At 39.3% G+C, this 27,528-nt stretch overlaps 1 protein-coding gene and 1 non-coding gene across 5 annotated transcripts in view; both read left to right on the top strand.

The window, feature by feature from the left end:
- The window catches only part of POLE2 (DNA polymerase epsilon 2, accessory subunit), a 30,982-nt gene extending 4,234 nt beyond the window's left edge, over positions 1–26,748 (top strand). For 2 of the 4 annotated variants that reach the window (XM_040477066.1, XM_040477068.1), the window contains exons 3-19: positions 174–249; positions 3,109–3,186; positions 3,321–3,414; positions 6,905–6,979; positions 10,072–10,155; positions 10,755–10,811; positions 11,478–11,526; positions 12,158–12,230; positions 15,161–15,333; positions 16,427–16,516; positions 16,692–16,746; positions 17,534–17,593; positions 17,681–17,758; positions 19,551–19,659; positions 20,703–20,879; positions 22,581–22,648; positions 26,625–26,748. In XM_040477066.1, the coding sequence (XP_040333000.1) occupies positions 174–249; positions 3,109–3,186; positions 3,321–3,414; positions 6,905–6,979; positions 10,072–10,155; positions 10,755–10,811; positions 11,478–11,526; positions 12,158–12,230; positions 15,161–15,333; positions 16,427–16,516; positions 16,692–16,746; positions 17,534–17,593; positions 17,681–17,758; positions 19,551–19,659; positions 20,703–20,879; positions 22,581–22,648; positions 26,625–26,643 (1,415 nt within the window). In that variant the 3' untranslated portion in view covers positions 26,644–26,748. The remainder of the gene's footprint in view (positions 1–173; positions 250–3,108; positions 3,187–3,320; positions 3,415–6,904; positions 6,980–10,071; positions 10,156–10,754; positions 10,812–11,477; positions 11,527–12,157; positions 12,231–15,160; positions 15,334–16,426; positions 16,517–16,691; positions 16,747–17,533; positions 17,594–17,680; positions 17,759–19,550; positions 19,660–20,702; positions 20,880–22,580; positions 22,649–26,624) is intronic. The other 2 variants (XM_040477067.1, XM_040477069.1) reach the window with 2 other exon arrangements.
- LOC121032503 (U1 spliceosomal RNA) lies at positions 23,372–23,533 on the top strand. The gene has a single exon (XR_005791326.1). It is a non-coding gene; the product is annotated as a U1 spliceosomal RNA (small nuclear RNA).
- Positions 26,749–27,528: the final 780 nt, after the last annotated feature.

Below are 27,528 nucleotides of genomic sequence, written 5' to 3'. Positions count from 1 at the left end.
GACGCGGGGCTCGAACTCACGGACCGCGAGATCGTGACCTGGCTGAAGTCGGACGCTCAACCGACTGTGCCACCCAGGCGCCCCTGCAGATTATTTTTAAGAAAAAAGCTAACTGTGGAAATAAGTAATTTTTTTGTCTGTTTCTAAAATTTGACTTTAAATTCTCTTTTCAGTGTCATCAAACATGATTGAACGATCTGTAGTGGAAGCAGCAGTCCAGGAATGCAGTCAGTCTGTAGATGAAACTATGTATGTGGATAAAATGAACTCTTCCCCCCTGCTGGAGATGCTATGAATCTTGTTTTAAATTATTTTCTTGGGGAAATAATTAGTGGTCGGCATTTGTACAGTGGTTATTTCTTGGTATTTCTTTTTAACTGCTAGTTTGCATTATAAACCTCATTAAATGACTCATCTTTACTATTTTTTCCCTAAGATTTGAGATTAGAGTCTTGTTTATGCCATTACCAACTTTTGCCACTACCCATCTGATCTGACTTTATATTCTACATGCTACTCCTGGATTGAATTGAATATTTAGACATATACTTTGCTTTTGCTCTTAGGAAAGTGCTGCATCCAGAAGAGTTCAGCGACTTATGTTGGGTCACATGGTGAATAGCAAAGAGGGTGGAACCTTAGTTTTTTTATTCTTGCCACTAAGTCATGCTATTAGAGCTGATAACTTCATATGGCAGTAATTTTTCTGGGTTTTATTTCCAAGCGTCCATCTTTCCTTTCCTCTTTTGATGTTTATTGAGAGAGAAGGAGAGTGAGAGTGGGGGAGGGGAAGGGAGATGGGGACAGAGTTCCTGACGTGGGCTCTGTGCTGACAGTAGAGAGTCCAATGAGGGGCTCGAACTCACGAACTTCAAGATCACAACCAGAGCCAAAGTCAGTCGCTTAACTGACTGAACCACAAACGAGCCCGTGCCCTGCCTTTCCTCTTTTGGATATGACTTCTTTCTAGATTCACAGGGTTCAACTGGGAGGAAAACAACTGGGGAAATGGACAGAGTAATAACTTTAACAGTTTTTTTCCTCTTTGGGGCAATGGAGATCATTGAAAGGAGTCGTTACCGTAGTAGAGCTGCTAAGAACAAAGAAACTGAAGAATTTTAATTTTAACTTTGCAAACTCATTATTTAAGATACCAGGGTACAGCCATCAACAGAAATCCAAAATGTATACAAGTGTAAGGATTATAATCATAAAATAAGCACTGACTTAACTGTTGTTTCTGTCTAGCCCTTTATATGCCACAGTTAGCCAATGTGGAGGTCCAGTGGGACTAAAAGGTAAACAGTCTTTGCAATTTCAGTTGTCAGAAAGTTACTAATTATCACAGAAGAGAGGCTTTCGTCTTTATAGATGAAGAGGTGGCGTGACAAGTCCAGTAACCTGTCAAGATCGATCTGCTAGAAAATAGCAGCACTGTACCTGGAATCTAGGTTTTCTTCACGGCCACCCGTTCTAGGCTGCTCTACGCTAGGTACTGCCACCAATGCAGCAAGAACGTTTTTGGCCATATTCAATCTGGTAGATTAACATAAAATTTTAGGGAAGGTTTTTTTAGGTTGGACTGTTTCTACAATAGTGCTGTCAGTTTTTTTGAAACCTCTTTCAAATGTGGTTATGTTATTAACACTGAAAGGAAGTTATTTTGTTGAATTTCCTTCTCTAACACTGTGTCAACAATATGCCAGTATTTGGGGGGGGGGGGTCTTTTTCTACGTTATACCTGGCTCCTGGGACACTTTTGCATAACATTGCATAATTTTGGATTAGAAAATTGTTGGAAATGATATTCTTTAATATTATAGCTCATAAAAGTAGTACCCATGGGGAGAGACTTCTTTTAAGACATAACTATTTTATACGTACATGTTCTTTTTCAACAGATGACATTCTTAATTACAAGTTAACTTGATTAGCCATGTACAACAACGTGGATGGAACTGGAGGGTATTATGCTAAGTGAAATTAGTCAAAGAAAGACAAATGTATGACTTCATTTATATGTGAGATTTAAGACATGAAATAGATGAACATGAGGGAAGGGAAGCAAAAATAATGTAAAAACAGGGAGGGGGACAAAGCATAAGAGACGCTTAAATATAGAGAACAAACTGAGGGTTGCTGGAGGGGCTGTAGGTGGGGGGTCGGCTAAATGGGTAAGGGGCACTAAGGAAGACACTTGTTGGGATGAGCACTGGGTGTTATACATAGGGGATGAATCACTGGATTCTACTCCTGAAATCATTATTTTACCATATGCTAACTAACTTGCATGTAAATTAAAAAATAAATAAAAATGTTTTGAAAAAGAACGAAAGCAAAAGAAAGAGATTTGGAAATCAAAGAAAACTAAAAAAAAAAAAAAGAAAGAAAGAAAAAGAAGTTAACTTGATTAGGGACGCCTGGATAGCTCAGTTGGTTCAGCATTCTGACTCTAGATTTTGGCTCAGGTCATGGTCCTCGGGTTGTGGAATTGAGCCCGAGTGGGGCTCTGCACTAAGCTTGGAGCCTGCTTAAGATTCATATTCTCTTTTTCTCTCTCTCTCTCTCTCACTCACTGTCCCCCTCTCCCCCACTCTGCCTCTGTATCCCTCCCCCACTTGTGTGTGCTCTTGTGCTCTCTCTCAAAATTAAAAAAAAAGTTAGCTTGATTTTTTTTTTTTTGAGAGTATTGGCAATGCTTTCTTGTCTCTGAAAGGAAAATTTTACCCCCATATTATGACACTATAAGAAATTGTGAGGGTGCCTGGGTGTCTCAGTTGGTTGAGCATCCAGCTCTTGGTGCCAGCTCAGGTCATGATCTCATAGTTCGTGGGATCGAGCCCCATGTCGGGCTCTGCACGGACACGGTGGAGCCTGCTTGGGATTTTCTCTCTCTCCCTCTCTCTCTGCTCCTCCCCCACTCTCTCACTCGCTTTCTCTCTCAAACTTAATAAATAAACTTAAAAAAAAAAAAAGAAATTGTGTATATGACCTGTGGAAAGTGTATTTAATTTATATGCCATAAGATTGTAATACAAGTTTTTGTGCTCACCTAGAATTCGTATGTGTTAGTAAATCAGATCTGTGTTTTTGTGGGATGTTTTTCAGGGAACATATTTTCAATATCATAGGAGCATTTGATATTCCACGCTTTGTATACAGTTCAGAAAGAAAAAAATTTCTTCCGTAAGTATATTGATTTTAAGCTAATTTTTCAGATGGACATTTCTTTCAGAAGGCATACAGCCCATGATTCATTTTTGGCCTACCTTTGTGTACTGTGATAGTTATAAATAAGCATTCCTTTTTTTTTTTTCTAGTCTATTAATGACCAACCACCCTGCACCAAATTTATTTGGAACAGCAAGAGATAAAGCAGAGCTGTTTCGTGAACGATATACTATTTTGCACCAGGTAAGCTGAGGGTAGAAAATGAGACTGTTTAAGATTAGGTAACACTCAGAGTTAATTTAAAGGATGGAATTTTGTGGTCCAAAGCTTGTTCAATAGACTATTATTGGCCTGTGTTTGAGACCAGATGGAGGATACAATTAACAATTAACAACTGTGATGATAAAAATAGCTAACATTTCTTACCGGTTTTTAACATGCTGAGCACTGTGTCCAGTATGTTACAGACCTTACTTACCTCATTTAATCATCACAACATCAGTGTAGGTATAAAAGCTATTATCCTCATTTTACAGATGAGGAAACTGATACCTAGATAAATTTAGGAAATTTACCAAAGATCACATATAGTAAGTACAGACAGGATTTGAACCCAGTTCGTCTGACTCTGGAGTCCGGCCTTTACCTACTACACTATGCTAGCTTTGTGCAGTTTACAGTCTATGAAGTTAAAGACATTTGCACAAACAAGATATAAAGTAGAGTTTTATGTGCTGTGAAAGAGACATAAACAGAATGTATTCATTGGGAAAATCAGGGCCTTGGTTGCTTTGATCTTGTGAAATGGGGAAAAGGTAGTGGTAACAGTGTGAACAAAGACACAGCAAAGGGAAAGAGTGAACTCTGCAGGAAATGATAAGCAGTGGGTCCATTTTTGTGTGTAGAGGAGGGCTCGTGAAGAAGAGTGGCATGGGATTGGTTTGGAAAGGCAAGCGGGAGCCAGGTGGTCAGAGTGCTGTGGATGCCACTCTTGGCGTTTGGGACTCTGTTTTCTTGGTACAAGGAGCCTTGGAATACCAGAGAGACTCCATCACAGCTGGGTTTTTTGAGCCCTTCTCTACCAGCAGATTTGGGGATGGGTTAAAAATATGAGAGAAGGGGCGCCTGGGTGGCTCAGTCGGTTAAGCACCCGACTTCAGCTCGGGTCATGATCTCACAGTTCGTGAGTTTGAGCCGTGTGTCAGGCTCTGTGCTGACAGCTCAGAACCTGGAGCCTGCTTCACATCCTGTGTTTCCTTCTCTCTCTCTGCCCCTCCCTTGCTCATGCTCTGTCTCTCTCTCTCAAAAAGAAATAAACATTAAAAATAAAACAACAACAAAGAATGGAAGAGAAGCCTTAGAGGAGTCTGTTATTAGTCCTGCCATAAATGATAGCTGGGGGGAAGGAAGTGGCAACGGTTGTAGACAGGGGACCGCACTGGAGCAGTGGAAGCCATCATTCATGGTGACAGAGTGGATGTGAAGGGGAAGGCAGAGAGTAAAGACTCAGAGATGATTAAGGTTTTGAGTCAGAGAGTAGGACAGTAGAATAACATGGTAACAAATAAGAAAAAGGGAATGTTTGGGGAAGATGATTCAGATGACACAGGTACTGTCTTAAACATTTTTGAATTAAGGTTGTCAGTGGGAAATCAGGTGAAGAGTACATATGGAGCTAAAGAAAGAGATGTGGGAAGACAGATTTAGGGGGCATCTGCCCAGAGGAGTGGATGGAACTGCAGGGATGGGTGAGACCCTATGGGGCGGTGGGGAGAGAAGGGAAGAAAGGAGAATGTGGGGGCCAGGCCAGGGTGGTGGTATACGGGAGAAGGTTTTAAGGACAGGATGGTCAGTGCGAGTAAGCTCTGAAAAAGGATGAAGAGAGTGAACCCTGAGGATGCCTGTCCTCTCCTTCCATCACCTGCGTAATGTTGCCAGATCAGTCTTCCTTGATGTGTAGCTCTGATATTGGTATGATTTTGCACAGTCTTTCAAGGAGGTTTACTGCCTATTGAATTAAATACAAACTATATATACTTAGCGTTTGAGATCTTCCATCGCACCTTTTTGGCCAAAATCTCTACTTTTCCTCTAATTGTACCATACTAGAGCCAAAAATGAAACATAACTATTGTTCATTTCTTCTCCTTCTTCTGTAACTTTGCTTTTATTCTTCACTCTCTGGGCTGCTCTTCCCTTCCCACTTTTCTCTGCTATTGAAACCCTCCTAACCTTCTCAAATTCCTCCTCTTTTCTGAAACTCTTCTTGATGAGTTGGATGCAATCTCCTTCTGCCTTAAAGCACTGACTATGTCAGTCTGTCTTGTGCATCATTTACTGGAGTTGGCCCCGCCTTGCCTTCGGGGTGCTTATCCCCGTTATGAGGTGCTCCTTGTGTATTTCCCCTGCCACACTTGCTTGGCACAATGCTGTTCACAGAGAAGATGCCCAAGTAAATACCACATTTCTTTTTTCTTTCTTTTTAAAAATTAGATTTTAAAGCCTATCATATTATTTTGGGTGTGTCACGTAACCCTTCTGAGCCTCATTTTTTCTTATCTGTGAAATGGAAGCGTTGCATTTTCGTCCATTCACATTTTATCACAGTTATCTTCCTATAAGCAAATCTGATGTTATTTTTATCCTATTTCAATATCTTTGTTTTCTATTGTCTACCAGATAAATTTCCTGACTTAGCATGTAAAGTCGGTATCGTCAGGGCTCTTTTATTGGAGGTTACAGAAATTCAAACTGACTAAAACAGAAAGAGGCATTTATTGACTTGTGGAGAGGTCTGGAGGTCCACCAGTTTCAAGCATGGCTGGATCCAGGATATCCCACGTCTTGAGGCATCTACCTGTCTCCATCTCTTGGCAATTTTATAAAAATTGATTTTACTTTCAAACAGGTTCTCCCTACGAGATGACAGAGGCCCCTAGTAGCCTCAGCTGCACTTGGAGAAAGTTCCTCTCTTCTGGTAGTTCTAGCAAAGGTCTCTCAGTGGCTCTTAGCTTGAGCCTGGACCATTCACTGGCCAAGAGGTGGGGTACTTATTCACTAGGCCTATTTATAGAAGGAGGAAGAGACACCAGCCTTGCCTAAACCACATGGACCACAGTGGGGCAGGGGATATGGTTCCCCAAATAGAGGCTCCAGCTAATCTCTTGCCTTGTCTGACATTCTGCTTTGTGTACCTCAGATTCCAACTATACTACACTTTGCGTCACTTCCCAAACACTCCTTTACTCTTGTAAGTCTTTCTTGTGACATATCCCGTCCTCTGCCTGAAATGTCTTGTCTCAGCCTCATATGGTTTCTCACTAGCAAAGTCTTATTTATCACTTAGGATCTCGTTAAATGCCCCCTTTTGCCTGGGGTCCTTCGTAGTAGGGTGGCCCTCTACTTTCCTGTCTCACAAACCCCTGTGCTTTGAGGGTGACCCTTGGTTTGTTGTCTTCATACATACTTCATACTGACACTCAGTCCAGAGTGTGCTGCTGGCAGCTATACGATAGAGCTTTTTCTTTAAAAAAAATTCTTTGAAATAATTTTTTTATTTTCCAAATTACACTTCTGGGTATTTGTATATTAAAACATGTGGGCTTTCAAATTTATTGAGAATAGGCAATATTAACATTCATTTAAGGACAAGATTTTGTCAGAGTACTGTTTTAATGAATTTTAGTTTAAAATGTCTGATTCAGTAATTCATGTGAATCTGTCTTTTTTATAGAGGACACACAGACATGAATTATTTACTCCTCCAGTGATAGGTTCTCATCCTGATGAAACCGGAAGCAAATTCCAGGTTAGTTATTTAGGAGGCGTAAGTGTACAAGTTAAATATTTATTGCTTAATTCTTACTTATTGAAATTTAAATGAGAATGGACCGCTGGTAACTGTTTAGCTAGCTAATTGACCTGTGCATCCTCACTGTTGAGAAAGACCATTGTCTGTGTCCTGGGCCCTGCAAATCTCTAATAGAAGCTACCACTTCCTTCTTTGGGACAGGCCCTGAGACACCTGACTGGCTTGGTCAGTTAAGTGTTCGACTCTTGATCTCAGCTCAGGTCTTGATCTCAGGGTCATGAGTTCAGGCCCTGCATTGGGCTCTGCACTGGGTATGAAGCTTACTTAAAAAAAAAAAGCAGCAGGGAAGGAAGGCCCTGAGACTACGGTAGCCCCCAGACCATCACTGGCCACCAACACAGATCCCTGGTCCTTCTGGTCCATTTGCTGGATACGACACTGGCTTTCTGACCAACTCTCAACATTACCCTTCCTGCTCTGACTCAAACTCCAAAATCGTGGTCCTTGTCTAGCCCACACACTTACTCATCTAAAATGTGCTTTGTCCGTTGGAGTAAAAAGTTTACTTAAGGCACTAAGGAAATAACATTTATAGGATAAATGAGACAGCACAGACAGGCCACAGGGTTGCTGGGGCCTGAGGAAGAGGTGGGAGGGAGAATGTTTTCTGTCACATGGGCTCCTTCCACTTTTGTACTCCTATGCCCTTTGTTTACTTGTTCCAGCCACACACCTAGTCACTGTCAGCCCGGCTGTGGCTTTATTCCTCTCTTAGCACACAGAGTCCTGCCGGGAGACAGTCCTTTGCTACTTCTAGGCCCTGCCAGTTCTCTGAGGTTCCGTATGGATTCTGAAGAGGCCCAGCCTCTTTTAAGGTTCATTACATTCTCTGCCATGACAGATCAGAAGTCATGATGAGTAGTCTGATACTAAAATATAATACTACACAATGCACAAATTAAGGTTCGATGGTAGCAACATAGGAGAAAACATTTATAGTGTTTGACAGTTTCTGCTTTTAACTTTTATGAGAGAAAAAATTGTATTCACTTTTGGAAATTGACATTACTTATATTTCCCTACCAAAGACCATCTATATGTTTTCTTATATATATTAGGTTTCCTGTGGCAACTTAGTTGCCCACAGCCCAGAAGCATTATTTCTCCTCTCCTTTTTCCCAAACTAACTTTAAGACTTAGCTAAATTATTTGGGAGACCTGGGTGGCTCAGTTGGTTAAGTGTCTGACTTTGGCTCAGGTCATGATCTCACAGTTCGTGAGTTTGAGCCCTGCATCGGGCTCTGTCCTGATAGCTTACAGCCTGGAGCCTGCTTCAGATTCTGTGTCCCCCTTTCTCTCTGCCCCTCCCTCACTCACACTCTGTCTCTCTCTCTCTCAAAAATAAATAGACATTAAAAAAAATGTTATGGGTTAATGTGATTATATCTGACTTTATTTTTCCTTCTCTATATTTTTAAAATTTTTGAGTAGTAAACAGGCAGTATTTGTAATAAAAAAAATTTTACAGACAAAAAGAAGCTTCACTTGGTAATTCCTATAAGAATGAAACATTATACACCCTTTCATTCAGCAATTCTGTTTCTGGAATTTGTAGAAGTATGTGCAACAGTTATACCCATGCACTAGGCCAAGAGAGGTGCAAGAAACATTAAGCACTGTTTTTACCAACAGAAAACTGAGCACCTTATGTGTCCTTTAATAGGAACTTGGTAACATAAATTTTTGTATATGTACTGTACATATCTATATCCATTAAAAAGAATGAAGTAGGGGCGCCTGGGTGGCGCAGTCGGTTAAGCGTCCTGCTTCAGCCAGGTCACGATCTCGCGGTCTGTGAGTTCGAGTCCCGCGTCAGGCTCTGGGCTGATGGCTCAGAGCCTGGAGCCTGTTTCCGATTCTATGTCTCCCTCTCTCTGCCCCTCCCCTGTTCATGCTCTGTCTCTCTCTGTCCCAAAAATAAATAAACGTTGAAAAAAAAAAATTAAAAAAAAAAAAAAGAAGTATATCTATGCATAGTTAAATAAAACGATTTCTAAGAGATATTAAATTTAAAAAGTTAAGTTGTATAATATTAGTAATAATATGGTTTAATCTTTGCAAATAAAACAAAAACTGTATGTGTTTAGAAATGGTATATGTATTAACATATATGTAAGATTGTGTATAGAAAAGCATCGGAAAGGATTTTTTAAAATGGTGCCCCAATTGTTACTACCTTTAACTTAAAGATAAAAATATAATGGTCAGATTGAGGATGTAAATAAATAATAATGACAACCTTTTGAAATGCTAGTATAACTTTTTAAATAGCCTACTAATTTGCAAGATGTATTGACCAAATAAATAAAATTTATATTCTTTTCTATATTTTAAAGGTAAATGTACTTATCATTATTCAGAATACAGTAGTCCCTCTTTATCCAAGGGTGATATGTTCCAAGACCCCCAGTGGATGCTTCAAAGCACAGATAGTACCAAAACCTGTATATACTATGTTTTTTCCTCTATGTACATACCTGTGATAAAGCTTAATTTATAAATTAGGCACAGTGAGAGATTAACAACAATAATAATAAAATAAAACAATTATAACAATGTACTATAATAAAAGTTATGTGAATGTGGTCTCTCTGTCAAAATATCTTACTGTACTATACTCACCTTTCTTATGATGATGTGAGATGATAAAATGGCTACATGATGAGATGGGAGGTGAATGATGTAAACATGACATAGCTTTAGACTACTATTGACCTTCTGGTGATTCATCAGAAGGAAGACCATCTGCTTCCAGACCATGGTTGACAGAGGGTAACTGAAATTATGAAAAGCAAAACTGGATAAGGCGGGACCTCCTGTAATATGAGATGAGACTTCATTGCTAAGAGCCTGAGTTGGTATTTTAGCTTTTTATAGGATAAATTATATCTGAGTTTTATCTGATTTTCTACTCTAAAGTAGGTGAAAATACTGAAATGCACACTAAAAATTCACTTATTTATAAAAAGAGTAGTTTCTTCAAAGGACAAATTTTCAACCTTTAAGAATTTATTTTGTCTCATTTTAAGCTTAAAACGGTAGAAACCCTATTGGGCAGTACAACCAAAATTGGAGATGTGATTGTTCTTGGAATGATAACCCAGTTAAAAGAGGTAAGTTAAACTTAATAAGCCTCCAACTGTTTTCAGCCTTTGGACTGATGAAATGTCAGTTCTGCATAGCATTTCTGCAGAGGGTACAGGGATGTATTCTTCATTGAAGGCTCCTGTCTCAGTTACCAAGTAGCCTTTGCATCTGCATTTGGTTTCCTGAGTAGACATCAGGGAGTGTCTTTGACAGGCCGCCAGTTTGCATAGCCTGAAATTAGTCCTCAGTGACCTCTGAGAGTACTGAGTTTCTAACAAGCAAGGCTGCAGACCACATCCTGCTCCCTCAGAGGAGGACACTGTTGGCTCTCTTAGGTGGAGGCACCTGGTGAGGCCCATACGGCCACCACCAAGCATCCCTCTTGCCATCTCTTGATCTGCAGAGGTCATTCTCCATGTCCCTCTTAGGAGTCTCAGTCTCCATCAAGTGATTAATCTGAGGCTACCAGGCTAGCAAATGGAAACACGTGGGCCAGGAATTGCTAGTTCTGAGAAATCTACTGTACTCTACTGTATTCTGTTGTCAAAGTTGTCAGTATTTTAATTATTTTGTCAGAGTAGCCATTTTTACATAAATGTGGACATATTTCTTTTAACTTTTTTAGGGAAAATTTTTTCTGGAAGATCCTACGGGAACCGTACAACTGGATATTAGTAAAGCTATATCCTTTATATATTTTTTTAAATTATGTTATATGAGTTGGGGATATTGATTACACATCATTCTTAAGTTAACCTATTTGGTTTCCTATTGTAACTTACGTATGATGATGATGATGCAGGAATCGAGACATAATTCTAGCCAGAGACAAAAGAAACTGTAATTCTCCCTTATTTGGAGAATCCAAACAAGTCAGTGAGGAAGTTTATACCATGCTAAGAATGATCTATACTGACATTATTACCAAGCTACATCTTAGAATGGGGAAATTTAGGGGCGCCTGGGTGGCGCAGTCGGTTAAGCGTCTGACTTCAGCCAGGTCACGATCTCGCGGTCCGTGAGTTCGAGCCCCGCGTCAGGCTCTGGGCTGATGGCTCAGAGCCTGGAGCCTGTTTCCGATTCTGTGTCTCCCTCTCTCTATGCCCCTCCCCTGTTCATGCTCTGTCTCTCTCTGTCCCCAAAATAAATAAACGTTGAAAAAAAAAATTAAAAAAAAAAAGAATGGGGAAATTTAAACCTAAAATGTTTTAAGCTATGATCTACTCACAGTTTCAAATGTGAAGTCTTTGAATTTATTAGTCAGAAGTCCTTTGAGCCCAGAATTTATGTTGACTTTATCACCACCTCAAGCATAGAAGTAGAATTATTTTCCTCAACTGCTGTATACCAGTTCCATAGTGGTTTATACACAGAGTCATGCTTTGTCTTAGCAGAAGGTAAGTCAGTATACCTTTTGCTGTCCTCCTCAACGTTCTACGATAAAACCATCTCTACATTGGTTAAAATGTATTAACATGATATCATTTGGGAGAACATTGTTTATAAGAGCATACTTTTGACAACATTAAAAAACTCAGACTGGTGATGGGCCTGGGGTTTCTTTTTGGGGTGATAAAAATATTCTGAAATTAGTGGTGATGGTTATACAACTTGCGAATATACTAAAAACCACTTAATTGTATACCTTAAAGGGTGAAGTGTAAGGATATGTGAATGATGTCTTAATAAAATTGAAAAAAACCCCAAACAAACCAGATTTTACTTAGGGTCATAAAGTGAGACATTTCCTAATCTTTGTACCTCATGTCTCCGTACTCTAACATGTATTGTGAAATTAAAAAGTGTAAAGTTTTACTTTTGAGTCTGTTTCTATTTCATGACTTTTTAAAAATGTAGAACTGAGACTACCTTTGGATCTGTAGCTAGGTGGGACTGGCAGCCTCTGTAGTTAGTTGACAGAAGATGAGACAGCAACTTAGCATTACTGCTTTGTCTTCCATAACTTTCTTCCTTTCAGACAAGAAGAATTGGACAAATGAAAGTGACTTGTTACTTATCTTTTTTCAGGCTGGTTTGAAGATCAGGTGTTTCATGTCAATGCCTTCGGATTTCCACCCACTGAACCCTCTAGTACTACTAGGTATAAAATGTTTGGCTGAAGCCCTACAGGAATTTCATAATACTGGCAGTAGTGGTTTTAAGAGTGTGTATCATTTGTCGGTTACTCAGGCTTTGTGTCAGAATGCAAAGAGTAATAGAAAGAGTTGGAAGACTGGGTTATATGTGCATCTGAAAACTAGCACGTTGATTCCTGGTTAGTTGTATTCGTATCTCCCTACCTTGGCTTTTATGGGCACATGTTCCAGTCTTCCTGTCTCGCTTATCTATGGGGTCGATTAGAAGTTCAACTGAGGTAAGAGATAGGAAAACACTTAGAAGAATATAATTTTCATGTTAATATAAAGCCTTATTTTTCTACTAATGATTAAAAGTTACAAGAGGCAGGGGCACCTGGGTGGTTCAGTCAACTAAGTGGCTGATTTCAGCTCAGATTATGGTCTCGCAGTTGTGGGTTCGAGCCCCATGTTGGGTTCTGCTGACAGCTCAGAGCCTGGAGCCTGCTTCAGATTCTGTGCCTCCCTCTCTCTCTGCCCCTCCCCCGCTCATACTCTGTCTCTCTGTCTCTCTCAAAAATAAATAAACATAAAAAAAAAAAGGTTACAAGAGGCAGATGAAAAAGCTCTTTAATGTAAGCAAAAGCATCATAATGTTAGAGCCATTCCAAAAGGACCTTCTCTGAGAAGAGAGAGTTCCCTGTCACTCGGGGTTTTGTTTTTTGTTTTTTTTAATTTTTTTTTAATGTTTATTTATTTGTGAAGGAAAGCGGGACAGAGTATGAGCAGGGGAGTGGCAGAGAGAGAGGGAGACACAGAATCCAAAGTGGGCTCCAGGCTCTTAGCTGTCAGTACAGAACCTGATATGGGGCTCAAACTCACGAGCTGTGAGATCATGGCCTGAGCTGAAGTCGGATGCTTAACTGACTTGAGCCACTCAGGCACCCCTGTCACTCAGGTTTTTGAGCAGAGGCTAAACGATGGTGTAAAAGTTGTAGCTGGTGGCCTGTGGGTTGAATGTAGTCTGAAGAGCTTTCTTTCTTTTTTTCCCCTTTGAGGTATTCCCCTTTGAGGTATCTTTTGTTTCCGTTGTTTAAAAATTAAGAGATTTCTCATAATAGTCTAGATTTCTGAGTCGTCTTGAACAACCAGATCTGGCAACATGGTCCCTGAATTCTCCCCCAGCTATCACTCTACTGCAGTGATGGCACTTTAGGCAGGACATGTCAGTGCACCCTAGCTCATACCTAGGAGGCCTCAGCTGGTTGCTGCTTCCTTATTCAGTGTTCCCTTCCTGAAGCCTGTGAACATTTGAGTATGCCACCTTTGGGGGAATTAAAGTTGCCTCCTAATCTTGAGATTCTGTCTGTGGTTAAAGTGATTTCAAGAAGTGTAAGAATTAAGATTCTAGTCCTAGTATACCTGTACAAAATCAAGGTATACAGGCCACGTTTGCTGGCTGGAAGTTACTGTCAGGGCAACTTCTCTTCCTGTTGAGGTAACCTAGGGGAAAGTGCCGTTCATGCAAATGAGGACACAAGCCCTCATCAAACCAACTCACTTTTAAGTGAATGCGTTTAGTGCCAGTTTGTGGCTTTTTACAACATGGTAGGTTTTCTTTGGGATATATTTAGAGCAAAATTTCCGTCGCTTTTGACGTTTTATTTCCATACAGGCTTCAAAACTACTACTTTGGAATGAGAGGTATAATCAAAGAAGCTGGCCGTCAGCAGTAACCCTTCGGTTTCAGCCTCATACAGAGCCTGCCAGGCAGTGGAGACGATAGGGGGCAGTGCAGAGTAGTGCACGAAGCTCTGGCCCTGGCTCTCAGGCAGGGTCTGAAACTGAGCACTTGATCTGTTAACTGGGACGGGCCGCAGGCAAATCACTTAACCCTCCTGAACCTTGTTTTTTTCTCTTTTGTAAAATAAAGAAAATAAAATCTCCTCAAATGAGGTTTATTAAGGATTTAAGATTGTAATCTGAGATATGTTTATATATGTACATAATTTACTTAGGAACCACATCATCCATCCATCCATCCATCCATCCATCCAAGGAGAGAGTTTCTTTTTATGTGTGACTATGCATGTTTATATCCTTTTTTTTTTTTGACATTAATAATGGACACATACATTGCTTTGTAACATCCAAATTTTTATAATTCTGCCATGTATATTAGTCTCTGTAGACCTCCTTAATCCCTTAGAACAAATTTCTAAACATGGAATTGTTCGGTTAAATGGTTAGTACTTATTTTGAGCACTTTTATTAGATATTGTTTAAATCAAATGTGCATTCCTCCTACTTTCAATTACATAGGAAGTTTAATGTTTGCTTTAGTCGGTTTTAAAAGACACAGAAACAGCCTATTAAGTATTTATTCACTGCTTCTGTTTTTCTTATTTTAGGGCATTTAAATAAACTTATTTGCTTTTTAAGTGCTACAAGTAGTACATTTTCATGGCACTATTTACACTGATGGGAAAATAACCTCATTAGGTAGAAAGAAACTAAATTTGTAAAATTATTAGAAAAACATCTCCAAGGGGCGCCTGGGTGGCGCAGTCGGTTAAGTGTCCGACTTCAGCCAGGTCACGATCTCGCGGTCCGTGAGTTCGAGCCCCGCGTCGGGCTCTGGGCTGATGGCTCGGAGCCTGGAGCCTGTTTCCGATTCTGTGTCTCCCTCTCTCTGCCCCTCCCCTGCTCATGCTCTGTCTCTCTCTGTCCCCCCCCAAAAATAAATAAACGTTGAAAAAAAAATTAAAAAAAAAAAAAATCTCCAACATGGGGCTGGCTCAGTCAGTAGAGCACCTGACTCTTGATCTCGAGGTTGTGGGTTTGAGCTCCATGCTGGGTGTAGAGATTACTTAAAATCTTTAAGAAAAAGAAAGAAAGAAAAACATCTCCAACAGAATATGGGATAGAAGCTAATAATTATGTCATAATTACCTAGGGCATACTATGGAAATATTAATTTTTTTGGAGGGCCTTCTAATACATCTGTGAAGACTTCTGCAAAACTAAAACAACTAGAAGAAGAGAATAAAGATGCCATGTTTGTGTTTATATCTGACGTTTGGTTAGACCAAGGAGAAGTGTTGGGAAAACTTCACACCATGTTTTCTGGTGGGTGCTGTTCTTTTCTACCCTTTTAAACTTGAACGAGGGGGGCGCCTGGGTGGCGCAGTCGGTTAAGCGTCCGACTTCAGCCAGGTCACGATCTCGCGGTCCGTGAGTTCAAGCCCGCGTCGGGCTCTGGGCTGATGGCTCAGAGCCTGGAGCCTGTTTCCGATTCTGTGTCTCCCTCTCTCTCTGCCCCTTCCCTGTTCATGCTCTGTCTCTCTCTGTCCCAAAAATAAATAAACGTTGAAAAAAAAATTTTTAAACTCGAACGAGGGTTCATGTCTTAAAACTAAATTGTTACAAATGTATCTTTTTGAGTAGTCTATTTTCCTGTAAATGTTGATTCAGCAGTGAGATATTTTAAATGAGCCCATCTTAAAAAACTTAAATTTTTACATTTGAAAAATAATTGTGCATGCGTATGTGTGTTCATGAGAGCTAAGAATTAGTCCTAAGTATAGCATAAGAATGGATAAGAGCTTGGGTTTGGAGTCTGACAGAACTGGGTTTATTTATTTATTTTTTAATGTTTATTTATTTATTTATTTATTTTGAGGATGGGGGGTAGAGAATCCCAAGCAGGCTCCACGCTGTCAGTGCAGAGCCCAAGTCAGGGCTCTATCTCATGAACCTGGAGATCATAATCTGAGCTGAAACCAAGAATCATATGTTCAACTGATTGAGCCACTCAGAACTGGGTTTAAATTGCAGCCTGATACCTTGGGCAGGTTACTTAATCTCTCTCTCAGTTTATAGGGATGTTGTGAGAATCAAGCTATTACAGGGCCTGGCATATAGTAAGTGTTCAATAAATGGGCAGTACTGTTACTATTGTTTAAAAATACTGGTTATTAAAATAAGGTATTATTAAACTAGTAAGTTTTTGTTATTAAAAACTCATGGTTAGGGGCTCCTGGCTGGCTCAGTCAGTGGAGCATGTGACTCTTGATCTCAGGGTTTTTAGTTCAAGTCCCATGTTGGGCCCAAAGTTTACTTAGGAAACAAAACAAACAAAAGAAAAACCTCATGGTTAAAGGGTTTTTAATCTGATTTCTAGACTAGAAAAGTGATATTCATTTTATTCTCTTATTTTTAGGTTATTCACCAGCACCTCCAACCTGCTTTATTCTGTGTGGTAATTTTTCATCTGCACCATATGGAAAAAATCAAGTTCAGGCTTTGAAAGGTATTGAAGGTCTATTGAATAAATGTTTCTACATTTAGATAAATGAAATTGATAAGAAATGATCTATAATATTTTAATTTCATTTAAAAGATGTAGAGTTGTAGCTAAGCAAATATAATTTGACTTTTATGTGCATTAAATGCAAATTAAATTTAATGTCCCTTTAAAATTTTAGATTCCTTAAAAACTTTGGCAGACATAATATGTGAATATCCAAATATCCACCAAAGGTAATGATTTCTATTGCTATATTTTTAAAAGTTTTTTAAAAGACAAACAAAAAGTGAATTCTAAATTTTATATCCATGATTATTAAGAAATGAATGGAACAAAAGTTTGAGAAAATTAGTATGCTAAGAAAAAATTATCCTCACATCATGATAATGTATGTTATACTGTACTAGAGATTTATAGTGAAAAATATTGAAAAGGAAAGAGTGATACTTTCAACTATATTTTTAATTTCTTGGTGACAGTACTTTATCTAGAGCTGTACTCTTCAATATGATGGTCACTAGCCACATGTGTCTCTTTAAATTTAAATTATTTAGAGGTTCCTGGGTGGCTCAGTCAGTTAAGTGTCCAGACTCTTGATTTCGGCTCAGGTCACGATCTCACCACTGCGAGATTGAGCCCTGTGGCTCTGCGCTGGGGTGGAGCCTACTTAAGTTTCTCTTTCCCTCTACCCCTCCCCCACTTTCTCTCTAGCACTCTCTCACTCTGTCTCTCAAAAAAAATTAAATTATTTAAAGTTAAATATAATTAAAAATTCACTCACAATAGCCACAGTTCAAGCAGTCAATAACTGGACAGTGCATACAGAAACATTTCCATCACTGCAGAAAGGTCTGCTGGACAGTGGTAGTCTGGAGACTTAGTTCATTTATTAAAATGCATTGAAATTTAAAAAAATATTAAAAATTATTATTTAATTCAAGGCAGTAACTCGTCTTTAGACTACTGGATAGTGTTGCAATAATTTTTTTTTTTAATGAATTATATTGAATTTTGCTACAGTAGTCGTTTTGTGTTTGTTCCTGGTCCAGAGGATCCTGGATTTGGTTCCATCTTACCAAGGTAAGTTGTGTTTAGATTTTTCTAACAGTTAAAAATATTTTGTCAAATTTAAAAATATATCCTACACCACATAAATTGTTTCTATAGGCCACCACTTGCTGAAAGCATCACTGATGAATTCAGACAAAGAGTACCATTTTCAATTTTTACTACCAATCCTTGCAGGTAAATATTACCATTTTGTGTTATGCTTTTTTTCGTTTCATTTCAAAACTAACTTGCTTCTTAAACTTTGTCTCCGAACTTTGACTACTATGAGGTAAATATAAAGCGAAAATTTCTCTTTATTTTAGGTTTCTCAAAACTTTAGAAATATTTTATCACTGGGCACGTGGGTGGCTCAGTCAGTTGAGCTTCTGACTTTGGCTTAGGTCATGATCTCACGGTTTGTGGGTTCGAGCCCCACATCGGGCTCTCTGCTGTCAGGGACAAGCCTGCTCGGGATTCTCTCTGCTTTTCTCTCTCTGCCCCTCCCTGACTCATGCTTTCTCTCTCAAAATAAATAAATAAACTTAAAAAAATAAAATTAAAAATATTTTATCACTATTGAATTCACTGATAATGAATTTAGAAGCTGAAAAACAGATGGAGATTTAAAAATCGATATTCTCATTACACATCCTTTAAGAAAAGCTACAATGGAAGAGGGAAACAGATTATGTGTTACTGTACATGCCACTTACTATAGTCAGAGGTTACAGTCCTTGGTTCTCTCTTTTCTGCCTGCATTCACTCCTTTGGTGACCTTAGCTACTCCCAAAGCTCTCAGTGCCATCTGTGTATTGACAACTCCCACATTTAACCTTTCTCCCAAACTCCAGACTTATGCATCCAGATGCCTGCTCATCATCCCCCGTGTATGTCTAGCAGACAATCTCACACTGAGCTTCTCATCTACTTCCCACCCGTCAGCTCCCAACCTGTTCTGTACCCTTCCTCATTAGAGTTCATGGCACCTTAGTCCTTCCAGTCACTCAGGCCAAAACTTTTTGGGTTTCTCTCACATGTAGTGTTTCAGGCAGTCCTTCAAAAATGTGAAGGAAGACCAAAATATATGCAGAATCTGGCCACCTGTCACCGCCTCTGTGACCTTCTTCCATCTGCTCTAGCCTGGATTACTGTAATAGCCTCCTCGTTGGTCTCGAGCGTCTACCCCTGCCCCTCGGTAGTCTGTTCTTAACGCTGTGTTAGAGTGATCCTCTGACACATAAGCATGTCACCTCCGCCTTACTGATCCTGAAATTTGGGCGCTCCTCTTGCCATTCAGTAACAGCCCATATCCTTGCCGTGGTAGTCAGGGCCCAGCATGATCTGGCCTCCTATTCCTGCTCCTCTCTTCCTCATTTATTCCAGTCACCACAGCCTCCTTGCTGTTCCTCAGACATGCCAGCCATGCTCTGTCTCGGGGCCTCTGCTGTAGCCGCTCCCTCTGCCTGTCCTGTGTTCCTCCTTTGCCTGCAGTGTTCTTCCTCTGCATATCTGCTTGACTCTCTCACCTCCTTCACGTCTGTGCTCAAATCAGACTCCGTTATCAGCCCTACCTATTTTCATCATCCTGTTTAATCCTCCAGCCATCTAGCCCTTCTTACCTCACAAATGATCCCTGATAGCCTGTTTTTCTTTTTCCCATACACTTAGTCATCTCCCAACATCCCATATAATTATCATGTTTATTGATATTTTTTCTGACTGCCCTCCCTCCATTAGAATATAAACTGCATCAGGGCTGGGATCTTTTTGTTTTGTTCACTCATCCCTACGATAGTGCTGGACACATACGGAGAGCTCAGTAAATTACTGTTGAATGAATGGAAGGATAGAGTCCAGCTGAATTTTTGCTGTGGTAAACGATGGGCAGTGGGAATAGCTTTGTATCATAAAACATTTTGCCTTTTAAACTATCTCCTTTTTTTTTTTTTGCTGAGGAAGTCAAATTCAACTACTGCTTTCATTTCAGAATTCAGTACTGTACACAAGAAATTATTGTCTTCCGTGAGGACTTAGTGAATAAAATGTGCAGAAACTGTGTCCGCTTCCCTAGTAGCAATTTGGATATTCCTAATCATGTAAGTTAAGAGTCTTCTTTATTAAGCTATCATAAGTGTTGCATTATATAAAATACTGTTAAGTCACTTAATAATTTGACCTTTTATGTTTATGGTTTAAACTACTTTGCCAGTAAGTTAGTTTTTGTTACTAAGTCAGTGTTTCTCAACTTTGTCACTGAAGTATCCCCTAATGGGCAGAGGGAAGCCTAGAATGAACCAGAAATTTCTTTGAGTCTTCCTGTTTTGCCTTAAAACTCATCAATCTTACGTTGTACTTCAAAATATATATGTATTTGTTTTAAAAAGTATTTACCTCGGGGCACCTGGGTGTCTCAGTTGGTTAAGCGTCCGACTTCGGCTCAGCCCGTGATCTCACGGTTCATGAGTTCAAGCCCCACGTCGGGCTCTGTGCTGACAGCTTGGAGCCTGGAGCCTGTGTCTCCTCTCTCTGACCCTGCCCCACTCCTTCTCTGTCTCTTAAAAATAAAATAAACATTAAAAAAAATATTTTTTTTAATGTTTACCTCATCATGTTCATTATTTTATATGATCTGTCCATATCGGGAGGGTATGTAATGTTTATCTTGTAGCTTCAGGGTTCCCTGAAGTGGTACATGGATCCCCATATACCATTTTGGAAATGTGGAGGTACATCTTACAGAGCATTTTTAGTATTTATTTTATAATATTTAAAGTTTATGTAGGCTACGTATCTATTCTTGGCATTACTCAAGCTGTGGAATTATTTTTAGATGAACATAATTAATAACTGAGTTTATTATACAGTTAAAAGTACAACTGTTCCAGTGTGACTACTTTGGGGGAGTAGCTTTTATGATAAGTGGTGTTAAATGAAAACTTACAGATTTTTTCCTAAAATACAGGATAGCTTATTTCATTTCATATCAGTGTTTCTCAAAGTTCTGTGATTTAAACTTCTCCTAATTGTTTCTCAAATTTTCTAAGTCCTTCTGGTAATTGGCATTTAATGTAAAGTTATTTGTTAGCAATTTTAACTTTTACAAATGAGCTGAAGTTTGTTTTATATCATTCTTTTGTAGTTTGTAAAGACGATCTTATCCCAAGGACACCTGACCCCTCTCCCCCTCTATGTCTGCCCAGTGTACTGGGCATATGACTATGCTCTGAGAGTGTACCCTGTGCCTGATCTCCTGGTCATTGCAGACAAATACGATCCTTTCACTGTGACCAATACAGAATGCCTCTGTATGAACCCGGTAAGAATGTCATCAACCTTATATGGGCATAGTTCATCAAGATTGGAGTGTTATTTCTTTAAATTAAAAAATTTAGTAAAATCACTGTTAGTAAAAATATGCTATTAGGGAAACATTTAATTAATGTGGTACACACAGAAAGTTCTTCAACTTTCAGGATAGCATGTGACTGTAAAGTAATGTAACTTAAAAAAAAGAATACACCAAAGCTTATAAATCCAAATGAGTATTTTTCCCCTTCAAGGTAACTTACCTTAGGATTCCTTTCTGGGAATTGCTTTCAGAGCCTGTATCTCATTCTCTTTAAATATTTTAATGTCCTTTGTGGATGATTTTGACTTTTGGAAATTTGTGCAAGTCCCAGAAACCTAAGCTGGATGAATGTGGGAATTCTTACTTGGACACAATTTCTACAGAAGTAGAATTGCCTTTTCGTATTTGGGGAATTATTGCATAAACATCGTTGATGTGATACAAACTATCTTCAGTAGTGATTTTTATTTTGTATTCTTCATTGATTCTTATGAATGTTAGACCTATTTTAATACTTTTTTGTTTTGTCTAGGCCATTTCTAGAAACATCATGACTTACTATTGCTTGCTGCTTTCCTCAAACACTCATTTATTTTGTCCAGCTTCCTCTAAGACAGGGTTTCTTAACCATGCAACTGTTGACATTTTGAACCAAAGAATTTTTTCTTGGGGAGCACTGTCCTGTGCGTCAGAAGGGTACTTAGCAGCATCCTTGACCTCTCCCCACTAGATGCCAGTAGCAGCCCCCAGTTATTAACAGTGGGAAATGCCTCAGGATATTTGCCAAATGTCCCCTTGGGGGACACAATTTTCTGTGGTTGAGAACTGCTCTGAGGAGGGGCACAGTCAACAATTTGGTTTCATTGTTTGAAATTTGTGGCCTGATTTTTTTAGAACCTTTATTCACTTTTCCAATATTCTTTCACAATGAGGCTATTTCTTATTTAAATTTTACTCTTTGGGTGTTCTCATAGTTAATGCTTTATTTGATAACACCTTATTTCTGAATTTTTCCACTTTCTCATCCAGTAGGCCAGTAAACAGCCCTCTCTACACCATCACTCTGTCCTTTTTTACCTTATTTATACCTTTTGGGCAAGCCCCAAACTTGCCTTTGACATTGCTCCATCCCTTCTTGACACTTCCACTAACGGATGCCTGCAACGGGCCAGACACTGAGTTGGTGGCAGGCACACGGAGACTGAAACAAAAAGACCATCTCTGCCCTAGAGTTTAGTACTGGACGCATTGTGGGATTACTGCTCAGTTGCTTTGGGGGCACCTGAGAGGGGCATCAACCTAGATTTTTCACTGGAGGGAGAGAGGGGCAGGAAAACTTTCTTCAACATGATGTTTACGTGTCTTATAGGTGTATGTAGCATTGCACAGTACAGCATTTCTTAGGCTAGGTAGAGCCACCCTAAGCATTTCCAGATACATGTTAGTAGACGACAGTCTAGCCAACTTGAAAGACTTTTGCTTCAGGTGGAGCCATTTTATAGTAATATCTTCTCTCAGCAAAGATGGGGGGGAACATCTGCCTTATTACTTTATAGTCACATCTTACAACTTTCTTTTTAAGTCATGAGCAAGGAGTTTGATTTTAAAAGTAGGAATTCTTTTTAGGACAGTTGAGTGTTCACTTACAGGCATTTTTTTCTCCCAAAGGGATCTTTTCCAAGAAGTGGATTTTCATTCAAAGTTTTTTATCCATCCAGTAAGATAGTAGAAGACAGGTAAGTGTACCCCCAGAAACAGCAAGAAGGAGGTGTCTTTTAGTAGTGTATTGCTGAAAATCACAAGTCCTGTAGGTGTGCTGAGGTTTTTAAAAATATCTGTAATTGTCTTTTGGAACGTTCTAGGCTGAATTTCTGGTCATGCTGTGGGACATAGAATTGTATGTACTTGATGGCACATTTGTGATAAAACAGATTAAGAACTGTTTTCTGAGGAATATCTCAGAACAGCTCTGGAGCTGGGTTAGTTCTTTTATAGGCTGACTTCTGATGACATCATTATTCAGAGAGGTCAGTCCCACCCTCCACATGGTTGATTCTCAAAACCTAGGTAATCTGCCTTAAATTGGCAGCAAACAAGTGTGTGTGGGGGGGGTGGGCAGGGACTGGATGTGTGTGTGGTGATGGTGAGGGGTTGGGGTTGGGAGGCTGTCTTGGGAAAAAAGAATAATGACCTGGGAGGGCAGTGGTTTTCAAAGGGTGATCTATAGACCACTCTCATCCAAATCTTCTGGAATCCTTGTTAAAAATGTTATGTTTCTGGGGTGTGGAGCATAGGTGGCCCAGTTGGTTTAAGTGACCAATTCTTGATTTCAGCTCAGGTCATGATCTGAGGGTTCGGGGGTTTGAGCCCTGCATTGGGCTCTGTGCTGACATCGCAGAGCCTGATTGGGATTCTCTGTCTCCCAAAATAAATTAACACTTAAAAACAAAACAAAAAAGTTTCTTACCCTGGCCCAGGAGATACCATGGTCATGAAAGTGGTTTTCCCAGGGCAAGGCTTATCCATTGCACTCCGGGTGTGCCAACCCCTGCGATGTCCCTGAATGTGGGAAGCCCGGCTGCATAATTTGTGGCAGTGGGGAACTGCTTTTGTGTTCCCTGCTGGAGGCGGGAACTTAATCCAGGATTAAGCTGGAATTTAGTCCTGTTAAGTTCCAGGATTCTGCTCCAGACCTATCAAATGTCTCTAGTTTAGGGCCCAAGAATATCCATTATTGACCCTATTTCTCTTGGATTCGGGCATCCTAACATGCGATTTCTCAGTTAATCATATTTTGAAAATGCTCCCACATTCAGATAAGAACAAGTGAGCAAGTAACTGCCTTCTGGGTTCTTGTCAGAGCATATAATCTTGAACACACAGCCCAGTTGTCTTTCATTTTTGGGGGGCAATTAACATATTTACTCAAATAAAAACAAACATGAGTACATTATAAAAATTTCGATGTTTAAAAGTATAAAATTGGAAAGGAAAAATACATATGCTTCCTAACCCTGAAACCGTGATTAAGTTTCTTACATATTTCTTGAAAAAAAAAGCACATTGTTCTTGCTGCTCAATAACTCATGGAGGATTTAAGTCCATTCTCTTTGAGATACTGTAAATTTTATTCTCGGATTCACTCACTTGACACATATTTGACTCTTACGGCATTCCAGACACTGCTTAATTTGTGGAATAAATACAACCAGACAGATACTCGTTAAGGTCGCAGATATTTTAGTCTATTCTATAAGCCCAACAAATGTTTGACTCTACCTAGCCCGCACTGAATCCTAAACTGCCCCCCCCCCCCCCCTGATTGGGAATGCCCTTAATTAGAGGAAGCACCTGTCTCCAGTCTCCTGGCTCCCTATTGTCACACCTGGGTGCCCCTGAGGGCATCTGATTTTGTGATCCCAGGATTAAGTCACCTCTGAGGGGTGTCTGCCAGGAGCATATTTTGTCCACCTTCAGGATGACTTTTACTGAACTGCGATTTGATATGAAACTTACTCTGCTGTGAAAACCAGTACCGGGAACTTTCAGTAGGTCTCAGGGCAAGAGAATTCTGTGTCTGTCCCAAGCAACTGTTTATCTTAGGGGAGACTGTGAATCTTCTGAGAAGCTCTCTTTGCTTTAGCTGCTAGGAAGTACAACCCAGATGTGTAGCCCACTTTGATAGCAGCAGAGGAATTACTAGCATAAATTTTGGGTGCAGCTCTGGCTTCATCTTCTCTCCCCTGTATTTTGCCCTTGAATTTCCTCATTTATCTTTTTATGACATCTCTGCAAGCCATTTTATACTCTTTTCTTAAAAAATGAGTCAGGATACAGGTAAGTAAATCACAACAGGAAATGAACTGATGTATTAATTATGATGGCAAAGACTTCAGCTGTTTCTGGTAACGTTGCCCGATTGACATGCAGAATTGTTTGCGTTCTAAGCACTTTTTGCAGAACTCTTTGACAGTTCCTGACATTATTGTGTTAGAAGTCATGTGTGTACCCGTCTTCCTTAAAAGCTTCTAGCATAGCCTTTGACTTGCAGTTAACGCTCACTGTTGGTTGAGTTGAAATAGTTGGCTCCTTTATCTTCTATGGACTCAGCTGCTGAAAAGTTTTGACATGATTTCCAAACTACAATTTAGTAGTAATAATTGAAGGAATCTTTTCAGTGCTGGCTCAAACGGGTTGATGTACATTTATTTTCAAGAGAACAGAAGACAATTTGAAGATACAGTGGAATAATTTGGTCTTCCTGCTATTTAGTTTCTCCTTAGAAGAAATCGTTTAGTAGATTATTTGTGAAATCATACTGTAGACTTAATCACAGAAACTGTAGTCAAAGTAGATAAGGTTAACCCTGTTTCCATATGTACTCTCAAATACAGTTGTTTATTTTAAAACACAGTATTGGTGATGTAGTGGAGAAATAAATACCCATTTTCACACATAGTTGGCCAGAATAAAAAGTGGTAAAAACTTTTATGGAAGGGAATTTGACAGGATTTCTTAACACCTAGACTATATATACCAGCGATTCCATTTTTAGGAATTTATCCTCCAGGTATACTTAGGTTTATGTTTAAAAGTAGGTACTGGTGTGGTGCCTGGGTGGCTCAGTCAGTTAAGCGTCCGAATTTAGCTCAGGTCATGATCTCACTGTTCGTGAGTTCGAGCCTCATATCAGGCTCTGAGCCTGGAGGCTGCTTCAGATTCTGTGTCTCCCTCTCTCTCCTCCCCTCCCCTGCTCATGCTGTCTCTCTCTCTCAAAAATAAACATTAAGGGGTGCCTGGGTGGCTCAGTCGGTTGGGCGTCCGACTTCGGCTCAGGTCATGATCTTGAGGTCCATGAGTTCGAGCCCCGCATCAGGCTCTGGGCTGACAGCTCAGAGCCTGGAGCCTGTTTCGGATTCTGTGTCTCCCTCTCCCCCTGACCCTCCCCTGCTCATGCTCTGTCTCTCTCTGTCTCAAAAATAAATAAATGTTTAAAAAAAAATAAAAAAAATAAATATTAAAAAAATAAAATAAAAGTAGGTACTGGCACTTTACTGTAGGTTTTGTAATAGCAAAACAGTGTAAACGTGTATCCATTTAAATGTGCGTGCTTCTTCAGAACTTTTTGAATTTAAATTCCAAAGCCTTAAAGGAAGGGATTAGGTTAAAAATTATAAATATACTTGTTACTAATTGAAAAAAGGTGTAGAATAGTGCTTATTGTATTCTACCACTTAAGTGTTTTTAAAGCATATACCCTCACAATACATGCTTACATATAATTACATTATCTTTATAAGGACAAATAATTGCTTCTGGGAGCAGAGACGGAGTGTGAGACTGACTGATTTTTCACTGTGTCCCCTTCTAAATTTGGAACAATGTTCATGTAATGACCTATTTTTAAAATGAACTACTGGGGCGCCTGGGTGGCGCAGTCGGTCCAGGTCACGATCTCACGGTCCGTGAGTTCGAGCCCCGCGTCAGGCTCTGGGCTGATGGCTCGAAGCCTGGAGCCTGTTTCCGATTCTGTGTCTCCCTCTCTCTCTGCCCCTCCCCCGTTCATGCTCTGTCTCTGTCTGTCCCATAAATAAATAAAAACGTTGAAAAAAATTTAAAAAAATAAAATAAAATGAACTACAATTAAATATTAAGAAATGTATAATAAATTAGGTTTCCAAACTATTTAATTTTATGAATTTCTATTTTCAGCAAACTTCAAGGTTTCTGAGATTCTAAGACCATCTAAAGACAGAAAATTCATCAGTTTCTGCTTAATTTTGTATCTATGTAATTTTGATAAGTTACAATAAAATTATGATAAACTTAGAATGTTCTTAAATTTGTATTTTATGGAATTTTGTTATTAAGTTATAATAAACATGGTACACTTTCCAAGGTTTTATAGCAAAAATATTTTCTGCATAGTCTTAAGAAACATGTGAAAGTATGTATGAAGATATAATCTGATTATACATTTATGGTTAAAAACTGAAGTTTTGGGGCACCGGGGTGGCCCAGGTGGTTGAGCGTCTGACTTCGGCTCAGGTCATGATCTCGCAGTTCCTGAGTTCAGGCCCCGCTTTGGGCTCTGTGCTGAAAGCTTGGAGCCTGCTTCAGATTCTGTGTCTCCCTCTCTCAAAAATAAACATTAAAAAAAAATTTTTTTAAGGTTTAATTATTTATTGTCTAGCCATATACCAATATTCATTTTAAGAAAAGTACAAATATTAAAAATTTTCTGAACCCTTGTTTTAGTCTAACTTAGGTTTTTATCACCATAAGAGTCCTAATGGTATATTCAGCAATTTTCAAACTGTTTAAATTTCAAGTCACAGAATTTATTCTAATAGTGAAAACCTTTGTGTCAGGATATTACTATGATAATTTCATAATTATCTTCTGGCACTGGAAATTTAAAAACACATAGTCCCCCTAGATTTTACATTTAGAAGACACAGTGTTTATTTTAATACCATCCCCTCACTTACCTTTTAGTTTATGGCATTGCAATAATAGCCTAGAAATGAATCTGAATGACAGGAAGTTGTTAGAGGCACAAAGAATTTCTCAAATGTAAGAGTATCTTGATATTACAAAGAGCCTGGAATGGAAG

The sequence above is a fragment of the Herpailurus yagouaroundi genome, unplaced genomic scaffold (assembly GCF_014898765.1).
Source record: "Herpailurus yagouaroundi ecotype Mexico unplaced genomic scaffold, PumYag 141, whole genome shotgun sequence".
Taxonomy (NCBI): domain Eukaryota; kingdom Metazoa; phylum Chordata; class Mammalia; order Carnivora; family Felidae; genus Herpailurus; species Herpailurus yagouaroundi.
This window is presented reverse-complemented; position numbering and strand designations above follow the sequence as displayed.